Source organism: Olea europaea, unplaced genomic scaffold (genome assembly GCF_002742605.1).
Source record: "Olea europaea var. sylvestris unplaced genomic scaffold, O_europaea_v1 scaffold3367, whole genome shotgun sequence".
NCBI classification, from domain to species: domain Eukaryota; kingdom Viridiplantae; phylum Streptophyta; class Magnoliopsida; order Lamiales; family Oleaceae; genus Olea; species Olea europaea.
The window spans coordinates 26,327-37,121 of record NW_019252661.1 but is presented as its reverse complement, the minus strand read 5'-3'; the positions used below and the strand labels follow the sequence as shown (position 1 = coordinate 37,121).

Below are 10,795 nucleotides of genomic sequence, written 5' to 3'. Positions count from 1 at the left end.
GGTGGGAATGTGTTGATGAGAAAAATGGAACCATTTTTCATTTTAGAGTAAATACACCTGGGGTCCCAAATCTTTTGAATGTTATGATGATGAGTCTAAAATTTCTAGTATGTGCATGAGCCACACTATTTTAAAAGAATATATTTTAGAATAATAAATTGATGGAGAATGTGTAGTTAAAAAATAAGAAATTTTTTTTAGATTTACGTGTAATATTATTTTATTGAAAAATATGTGATTAAAATAATATCAAATTGCTGTTCAAAAATATTTTTTTTTTTCCAAAGAATGCGTCTCAAATAGGGTGCTAATTTCTATTATCGGAGTTTCAAATCTTTCAAACATTTGCGTCTAAAAGCCTTTTGTAACGGAAACCATCAATTTGACTCTTATATGGTCAAAGATTGAGCAAATTAATCATTTAACCTTTTATTTGATTTAAAAATAATAATAAAATTACAGAAAACAAAAAATAACACTCCAACCCCCCCCCCTTTTTCCAATGTAACCAACGGCAAATCGCCTTGGTTTCCCCACCACTGGCAATCGGGGATTTTTCCAGATAATATGTCTTCATTTACAAAAGATTCTAAAAACTCGCAAGACTTACAAGATGTGACAATAAGTAATTTAATTTCAAAACTTTATTTCTTCCTAGTTTTCTTCGGTATTTATCTCCTCTTCTTCTTCTTTAAGATGTGAATTTAGTTGCAGTGCCGTCGTCTTCGTCATTGCCGTCTCAACCCATGAATTTAATCATCATTTCCAAACAACTACCTAGGTTAGAAAGTACTTCAAAATCTACATATCTAGGTTATGTTATTTTTTTAGATTTAATGCTAAAAACTTCTCTTGCCAATGGCAATGATGATGTGGGAGGGGAGGGGGAGGGGGGGATGAGATGGATTCAAGAATCGATCGTAATGGGGTGCTTGGTTGGGTATTGGGAAAGATGATTGTTCTTTCTTTTTTTCCCCTTTCTTTTCTCTTTTCTTTTTCTTGATTTTATTTTTATTTGTTCATAATAATCAATGCCAATATTCAGCTTTTAGATCTTCCGTGTTGGGCCTTATAGCCCAATGAAAATATGGAGTGTTTGGGCCGAGAGCTCACAAGTATTCATGGGCTATAGGATTATCAAGTTTAATAGTCAATGGGCTTTTTAAGCTCCTAAACTACAACAATTGACAAAAATAGATTCATAGCATTATTTTGAACATTTGCATTTTTGAGTATTAGAAATCCAATCCATTTAACTCAGCTAATTACAATTTTTGTTTTATCAACTTTGGATGGTGGGAAAGTGATTAGTGTGGCTTAGTAGTGAGTGACAGGTGATGGAGAAAGAGGTTTTGATTTCGAAGATAGAGCCTAAAAGAAACTACTGCATCTAAGAAATCTAAGAATGTGTCGATTTCTGCTAAAAGTTAAAGCATTTCTGACTTCTTAATGAAGAGCTTAATTTACAACTAATATATCCTTGAAATAATTATTTGTGATGCCTAAATGAAACTTATGCTGAAATATGGTGTCAAATAATAGTGCAATGCGACTCGTAATTTTTTTTTTTTTTTTACAATAAGCATTAACCCAAATAATATGACCCTTTTATCATAAAATAGCATTATTTGTGACTATATAATATTAAAAATTAGTAGACATCTGACAGACCAAAACAAGCCAAAACCACAAGTGACCTTTGTATTAAAATACAGCTATCGTGTCTAAGTGAGGTGGGAGGCGTGCAAATTATCTAATTTTGACATGGAGACATAGTAATCATAACAAACATGTTATATATACATTGAGATTGACACTCCAGTATATAGACCACTTCACAAGATGTGGGCCCCCTCCCACCCCTCTCTTGTGAGGGGCTCTGTAGTATAAAAAGATTTATCCGTGATAAAAATAATAATAATGGACTTACGAAGTTGACCTAATCAGAATGCGTAGTATCTAGGGTGTGTTTGCTACCCATTATTTGGAATGAATGTATTATGAAATAGTGATTGACGTTGATATGTGTGGTTAAAAAAGAAAGAAATATTTTTTATTTACGTGCAATATTATTTTAATGAAAAATGTGTGGTTGAAAATGAGTATTGTAAAAAAAATAATGAAAAAGAATGAGAGAAAATGGATGACAAACAGGAGCCTAGTCTGTAGATCTCTTAACATGTACTCATTGAAGGCAAGTCTCATGCTAGCAATTACAATAATTCTAGCTTCAATAGCGCATGATTGAAGATGAAAAAATATATTACTCTAGAAAACGAAGTTACCAAACACACTTACATAACCACACTCCAATGTCATGCACAGAAGATTAATGTAAAAACATATAGAATTTTAAGAAAACACGTTGTTCGATAATAAAGAACAGAAGAGTGTCTGAATATGTTTCTTGTCCTGATGAACCAGCTACAGTCCCTCTCATCCAAATGCCTTGAATCACACTGCATATTAAATTTAAAAAATTAATATTCACCTAATTTCTGAAAAAGCCCTTTAAATTGCTGGTCACATATGTGTTACACTCTTAACTAGGAATGATTATATCAAGAATTTGAATTCCAGCTCGTTTTTCTGCTAATTGGTGGTAACATAAGCACACACTTATGATTTGTTTGGTATACTGGAGCAACTCGATAATTGTTGATTATTGAAGACTTTTGGTTTTCTCCACACGATGAAATATGAAGAGTGTTAGAGAGAAAGATGAAGAGTGTTGGAGAGGAAGATGAAGAGATGGATGCATTCACCATCATTATTAGTCATTATTATTCTTCATAATTGTGTGACTCTTAGTAGTCTTATGCTATCCTATAAATAGGTTTGTCATGTACTCAAATCAAATAATTCATATATATAAAAAAAAGTTTCTCTCAAAATATACTTTGTTCTGTTCTTATTACTGAACTGATCCGGTCTTGATAGAATCTATCTTTATTTCCGCTGTATACTAAAATCACAATCAGAACAAACATTTGGTATCAGAGCACTCCTGATCTTAAAGGCCTGTGAGAAAGAGGAAAAATGGCAAATTCTACTCTAACTTCAATGCCTATCTCCATGATGTTTGGAGGCGAAAACTATGAGTATTGGTCTGTCAGAATGAGGGCTTTCTTGATGGCACATGATCTATGGGAGATTGTTGAAGAAGGTTATACTCCACAGGAGTTGGATGCAGACCCTACTGTGAATCAAATGAGGCAAGAGAAGGATCGTAGAATAAAAAATATGAAGGCTCTTACCTTCTTGCACTCTTCTGTCACTGAGACAATTTTTCCCAAGATTGTGGCTGTTACAACAGCAAAAGAGGCTTGGGATAAATTAAAAGAAGAGAACAAAGGGTCTGAGCAAGTGAGAGCAGTAAGATTGCAAACTTTGAGCAGAGAGTTTGAAAATCTAAGGATGAAGGATGCTGAATCCGTAAAGGACTACTCTTCTAGAGTGGCTAATGTGGTAAATCAGCTTAAATTGAATGGAGAGGACGTACCAGACAAAAGAGTGGTGCAAAAAAATGTTGATTACCTTACCCGAAAAGTTTGATGCTGTTACCACGGCTATAGAGCATACAAAGGATCTGTCTAGTCTTTCTTTAACTGAACTTACAGGTGCTTTGTTAGCCTATGAGCAAAGGTTAACGTCAAGATGTGAGGTAACTATTGAAGGAGCTCTTGCGAAAAAGTTTAAACCGCAAAGTTCAAGTGAAAGTGGAAGAAAACAACACCAAGAAGGGAAGAAGAAAGGCAAAGGAGACTCATTTTCTCCTTGTATTCATTGTGGATAAACCAACCATCTTGAGAAGAAGTGTTGGAAGACAAAGCAATACAAATTTTGCAAGCAAGTGGGCCATATTGAAAAGTTTTGTAGAGCCAAAAAGCAGAATCTAAATCAGCCACAATATCAACAAAGAAATCAAAATCAGCAAGCAGCATTTGCACATGAAAGGAATGGTGAAAACCATTTGTTTGTAACTGTTCACGGAGCTGAATTGAGTAGCAAGGAAACATGGTTTGTAGACAGTGGTTGCACCAATCAATGACCAATATGGAAAAGATTTTTCGCAATTTAGACACAAATGTGAAGGCCACGGTGAAAATTGGAAGCGGAGGAGTCCTACCAGCCAAAGGTAAGGGTACCATTACTATCCAAACAAAGAAAGGTACAAGATATATTGATGAAGTACTTTTAGTGCCTGGCTTGGATTCAAATTTACTAAGTGTGGGTCAAATGCTTGAAAAGAAATATGCTGTGCATTTTCGAGATATGAAATGCAAAATCTATAATCCTCATGATGTTGAAATTGTTAGTTTGCCTATGCATAATAGAAGTTTTAGCATTCAATGGCATAGCTTACTTGCAAATATGTCTAGAGTTGATGTGGATGAATCTGATTTGTGGCATAGAAGATATGGTCATTATAATTACAAGTCTTTGTCATATGTGCATTCTCATGGCATGGTGAGAGATTTGCCTAAAATTCATGAATCTGGAGGAGTATGTGAGAGCTGTAGTTTGGGGAAAATGCATAGAGAGTCATTTTCTAATGATGGTGCATGGAGGGCATCTGGAAAATTGCAGCTTGTGCATACTGATATTTGTGGTCCCATGAAAACTCCATCCTTGAGTCATAATTTGTATTTTGTGCTATTCATTGATGACTTTACAAGAATGTGTTGGGTGTACTTCATGAGAAATAAGTTAGATGTGTTCAATGTGTTCAAAAAATTCAAGAATATGTTAGAGGCACAATCTGGATGTAAAATTCTGACCTTGAGATCGGATAATGGCAAGGAGTATACATCTACCAACTTCAATCAATTCTGTGAGGATTATGGAGTTCATCGGCAGCTTACCATTCCCTACACTCCGCAATAAAATGGAATGGCAGAAAGGAAAAATAGATCTGTCATGGAGATGGCCAGATGTATGCTAGCTGAGAAGGGACTTCCAAATTCGTTTTGGGCAGAAGCAGTTTATATTTCCGTTTATTTGCAAAATAGGTTGTCTACAAAAGCTGTGAAAAACATGACACCTATTGAGGCATGGTGTGGAATGAAACCTACAGCCAAGCATCTGAAAGTTTTTGGGTCTTTGTGCTATGTTCATGTCCCAGATCAGAAAAGAAGCAAGTTGGAGCAAAAGGCTGTGAAGGGGATCTTTATTGGCTATAGTTCACTAACAAAGGGCTATGAAATCTATCTTCCAGAAACTGGAAAAGTTGTGATATCCCGTGATGTAAAATTTGATGAAAGTTCTAAGTGGAATTTTAATGAAACCAATACACAGCAACATGTAGCAGTTTTTCCTCCTATCCCAGTGGAAACTTCAACTCCAACACCAGAAGTTCAGTCTTCCGAGATAGAATCTATCGCACCTACTGCAGAAAATTCTGAATCTTCAAGATCTAGTTCGGCTCCTAGAGGAACCAGATCTTTGAATGAGATTTATCAGAGGTGTAATATGGCAGTGGTTGAACACAGCAGTTATGAAGAGGCACAACAACATTCTGAATGGGTTGATGCAATGGAAACTGAAATGGAGATGATTCATAAAAATCAGATTTGGGAATTGGTACCTCGTCCTGATGAAAGAAAAGTGATTGGAGTGAAGTGGATTTACAAGGCAAAAATGAATCCAAATGGCACAGTGAACAAATACAAAGCAAGGTTAGTTGCTAGAGGATTTGCACAAGAAAGTGGTGTTGATTATTTTGAGACCTTTGCACCGGTTGCAAGGTTTGACACCATCAGATTATTGATTGCACTAGCAGCACAAAAGAAGTGGAAGATACATCAGTTGGATATAAAATCCGCATTTCTCAATGGTGAACTGGAGTAGGATGTTTTTGTTGAACAACCTGAAGGTTTCCAGTCTAGAATCTATCTCGATCATGTATGCAAGCTGAAAAAGGCCTTGTATGGTTTGAAACAGGCGCCAAGAGATGGTTATCTATGCGCTAAAGGATTCAGGAGGAGTGAAAATGAACATACTCTTTACGTGAAGAGTGATGAAAATTCTGATATCTTGATTCTATCCATGTATGTGGATGATTTACTTATCACAGGAAACAGTAAAAAGCAAATTGATTTGTTTGCTGATAAATTGAAGGAAGAATTTGAGATGACAAATCTTGGAGAGATGAAGTATTTTTTGGGCATTGAGGTTGAGCAAACAGAAAATGGTATTTTCATTTCACAAAAGAAATATGCAAGTGATATCTTGAAGAGGTTCAAGATGCAGCAGTGTAAACCAGTTGATACACCAGTTGCGTTGAACACAAAATTATCCAAAGAAGATGGAGACCAGCCAATCAATGAGAAGGAATATAGGAGTCTTGTTGGAAGTTTACTGTACTTGACAGCAACAAGACCAGATTTGATGTTTGCGGCAAGCTTACTTTCTAGATTCATGAGTAAGCCATCACAAACACATTTTGGAGTTGCCAAAAGGCACCATCATTATTAGTCATTATTATTCTTCATAATTGTGTGACTCTTAGTAGTCTTATGCTATCCTATAAATAGGTTTGTCATGTACTCAAATCAAATAATTCATATATAAAAAAAAAAGTTTCTCTCAAAATATACTTTGTTCTGTTCTTATTACTGAACTGATCCGGTCTTGATAGAATCTATCCTTATTTCCGCTGCATACTAAAATCACAATCAGAACAAACAATAATATTAAAAAGGTAAAGCTTTAACCATTTTACGATAAAATATTATGATCCAGAACAGTCAAAAAATTGTGCAAAAAAATGGTTGTTCATACCATACGGAAAGCCTTGCAGGCCAGATTCTTGAAGGTTAGGGTGGGTAGGCTGGAGGTGATACGAGTTATTATTAAGAGGTAGAGTACCAAGTTGAAGCATGGGTATAGCATTTGCAGACGGCTGCAAATCTTGTCCAAAAACTTGAAGCTGATTCAACAAAGGCTGCTCTTCCAGCAATCTGAGTTCTGTCATTGCCTGTTGGTGATGGAGATGGTGATGCTCCATTGCTTCTGCTTGACTCTGAATGTGACTGTTCATCAGCTAATCAAGAAAAGTTGCAGCATCAGTGAAATCTACTTGATTATGTTTATACAATGGTATGATAAACTTTCTAGTTTCCCAGTTGAATAGGATCTCTAATTTAAATCCCAATTGAGCATTTAAATTATGAAGTGAATGGAAAACAATATTCAAAACATCAAACAAATGATCTAGAGAAATATGCAGTTCGTAAATCTTAAAAAGAATTTAACATTAATGATTACCCAATGGTACATATCTTGGTTTTCCTTCTCCAGCAAATTTTCCTGTAACAGCAGCATAGAGAAATAGTTAAACAGTAAAACTAACATCCACGCGCATACACACGGGTAAAATCACAAATTACCGTCTTCTTCAGATTTTCAATCTGCTCATTCAGGAGCTGAAACTGATAAAAAGTACAACAAATAAGGGATTAACAAATATGATAATTAAGCAGAAAAACGTAGCATCAACTGCAAGTACGAGTTGCACTAAAGGATTTGCAAATTAATGTGCTTTAAAGACTAAATTCGAGACAGGCTTTCCATCTAAGGTTCAGTAACGTAAAGGGCTATGATTTTTCTGAAAAATTCGAATTGATGTGGAAATGGGGGGGAGTGTACCTTTCTTGCTCGAACCTTGTTAACGGATATCTCGAGCTGGTGCTCGAGTTCAACCAATTCCTCCAACTTTAAAGAATTCATATCAACATTTCCCTGATACCTCTGCACGCTCAGTTGAAGGTCAATAGTTTTCCTTTTCATTCTTTTCATCTCTGTATGCAGTTGCTCCTGCACGATTTCAGTTCAAAAGACACCATGTGAGAGAAAGAGGTAGGTGTGTGTGTAGAGATAAAGATTATTCTGGTTACTAAGAAGAAACTACTAATAACTTAAATAATTAAGATCACTTTGTTTACATTGTAATTAGACACCTCTCCCATCCCGGTGTCACGCTGCAGAATAGAAGTCCCTTTAGCTTGCATATAACGTTCTATGATCTGCCTCATGCTGCAGTAATGAGAAACATAATCAAGAAGCCAGAATTTGAATATAAGTGAAAGATAAGAAAAAAAATGTATGCAAATTACAATATTCTTAAGTACTTCTTTAGGAGATTTATATGATTAAACATTTGATGTATCAATTTTTTCGTTGTCAAGTTAAGAAATGAGCAATTTAGTAAATTATGAAATGGAAATTAAGAAGACTCCAAAATCTATAATACTCACAACAAATATATATATCTTTCCATTTCTAATGGTAGATTTAAACCATTTTTGGGGCAGGTAAAGGTTAATTTATTAGACTTCTTTCTGGTAAATAATTGTCAGTTTCTTCTCTTTTGAGTACTTTTCACAGACTCATAATCATTAAAAATCAGGAGATATATAGCATAGACAGAAATTAGGATAGTAATCTTCTAATTATTAATCAAAATTCTGTAATCAGAGAAAAATTTTAGAAAACCCTATTTTACAAGATGAAAAGGAAGGTCAAGGAACTGAGGTAATTAATAGGTCAAATGAGACAGTGATGATTGATGGTCCAGAGCACATCTACTGAGGCATGTACTGATCATGTTGAAGAGAGACAGAGAAATGTAGAGAGAGAAAAAGGAAGAACATATAGAACCCTAGAAATTAAGGGAGGAACACTTAAAGATCTTCAAATAGACGGATCCATATCTAATTAATTATGAAAAAACTACACAATGAAATGCATCAAATCAAATACTAGAAGATATTAACCCTTGTGACCATTTCTAGTGCATAAATTAAAATTGTCTAATATCTAGAATCCTCTTTTACCTCGAAGGAGAACTTGAATACTCAAAAAGCTTTCCCTTGCTTGAGAACACAATAAGTCCAATTTGGGCATCGCAAAGCACAGAAAGTTCGTGGGTTTTCTTCAACAAACCGGTTCTGCGTTTTGAGAATGTGACTTGCCTGCTAGTTTTGTTCTCAATCCGCTTCACTTCAATCTTCCCTCTTCCCATATTTGCCTACAAAAAAAGTTTGTTTTCTTAGTTCAACTGTCCAAGCCTTGAAATAGAGAAAACCTTTTCTTGATCTAAATTTTTCCCAGACTTTTACAAGAAAGAAACACTGATCAAGGCTATAAAAAACCAAAAGAATATAGAACAGAAAGTTTAGTCAAATTTTACACAATTATCTTAAGATTTAAGCTATAAAAGTAAAGAAACATGGCTACTGTGCAAGAAACTGACATCAAAATCGAATACGTAAATAGAAGCTGATCAGAATAAAGCTTACTACTCTATCAGTATGAAATTCTTAAACAGGAGAAAGGAAAGAAGAGGAAAGGATTTAAAAAGAGAAAAGGAACCAAAGGTTAATAAGCTTTACTTCTTCTTCTTAGCCCTCTGGTTGGATTTTAGGGTTTGTAATGAATAATGCAGTATAATTGTGAATAGCTTCAAAGAATATATGAGACAGCTTATCTTCCTTAATTTGTTACATACCTATCAAATTTGGTAACCACAATTGTGAGTGCATGTGTATATGCAGAGAGGTGTATTTGAATTTTATCACTTTTGCATTTTTGGTCATGCTCTTAACATTTAGCCCCCGTTTGAGCCACATTATTGTAAAAATGAGAATGAAAAATATAGTCCTTATGGACCCCACAAAAAGATAAAAAGTCAAATATAGTAGCTTTTGATGTGATGGATAACGATCATATTTTTCATTTTAACGAGGAAACAGTGGAGCTCAAACAGGTCCTAATAAGGGGAAATTATATCGTTAATTCTTATTCGATTTGCCTATAACATATTTTACTATCACTAACATGTGAGATTTTACGTGTTTGGTACGTACATGATATTTAACAAGTGAAAAAGATTTTGTAGATCTATTTTTTTTTAGCTGAAAATAATACTAGTACTCCCCACAATATGTATACAAAATTTGGCCTAATTGACGTGAATCATGTCCATGAATATGTTTGAGCCTTTTCTTCCTCTTATCTTCACAAAAAAATCGTAGAGCATACTTTTAAAATAAGATTTTTATCTTTACCATTGTCCAAAATCATGCACGTGAATTGTTGGAGAAAAAAAAAATATACTCCTAAAGTAATTTTGAGTTGCAAATTAAATTACATAAGACTTTCCAATATTGCAAATTAAATTGCATAACACTTTGTAATAAACCCTACAAAATATTGTGTAAATAATTATATGTATTTTTTCGTCTAAAATGGGCATGCATACATATATTGTCTACACAATTCGGCCGTGAATCATGCCCCCGACTATGTATTAACCTTTATTTTCTCTTGTCCTCCTTTGTATCGTGATTACATATTTGGGAAAAAAAATTCTAAAGTAAAATTTTAAAATACGTTTCTTATCTTTATCACCGTCCAAAATCATGCATGAGTTGTTGGATGTAAGGCGTGAAGAAAAGATTGAAATTGAAAGATAATGAAGTAAAATAATTTTGAGTTTTGCAAAATATTGACTACTAAAGGAAGACTGTTAGAAGGACTTGTTCATAACAACGTGAACTGTGAAGTACTTTTTCTTTTTTTCTTTTTTTTCCCAATTGGAGATTGTGAGTAATAATTGCAGCAAAGAGTCCAAGTTGAAAAAAACGTTGTTGGTGTTGACATATAGCCAAACACTGGCACCCCAATCCACCACCCACTAAATATCCTGAATTTATCCATTTTTGGAAAGTGGACCAAAGGCTTGTCATAAATGGAGATGACAAAGTGTTATTATTATATTCCTTCAGTTCAG

General features: G+C 34.4%; 1 protein-coding gene across 2 annotated transcripts; it reads right to left on the bottom strand.

Moving 5' to 3' along the window:
- Window positions 1–2,244: 2,244 nt before the first annotated feature.
- Window positions 2,245–9,441, bottom strand: LOC111385994 (MADS-box protein defh21). Of its 2 annotated transcripts, none has more exons than XM_023010422.1 (8): window positions 9,396–9,441; window positions 8,838–9,031; window positions 7,947–8,037; window positions 7,651–7,818; window positions 7,392–7,433; window positions 7,270–7,311; window positions 6,784–7,045; window positions 2,245–2,459 (listed from the first exon to the last, which is right to left on the bottom strand). In XM_023010422.1, the coding sequence occupies exons 2-8, from the start codon at window positions 9,023–9,025 to the stop codon at window positions 2,455–2,457; spliced, it is 798 nt and encodes a 265-aa protein (XP_022866190.1). In that variant the 5' UTR covers window positions 9,026–9,031; window positions 9,396–9,441; the 3' UTR covers window positions 2,245–2,454. The 2 variants fall into 2 exon arrangements, with proteins under 2 accessions (XP_022866190.1, XP_022866191.1); XM_023010423.1 differs by lacking the exon at window positions 9,396–9,441 and adding an exon at window positions 9,303–9,378.
- Window positions 9,442–10,795: the final 1,354 nt, after the last annotated feature.

Coding starts and splice junctions, on each gene's coding strand:
- LOC111385994 (XM_023010422.1), bottom strand. CDS start 9,025: ATGGGAAGAGGGAAGATTGAAGTGAAGCGGATTGAGAACAAAACTAGC. Junction 8,038..8,837: donor TATTCAAGTTCTCCTTCGAG/GTAAAAGAGGAT, acceptor TCATTACTGCAG/CATGAGGCAGATCATAGAAC. Junction 7,434..7,650: donor ACAAGGTTCGAGCAAGAAAG/GTACACTCCCCC, acceptor ACTTTTTATCAG/TTTCAGCTCCTGAATGAGCA.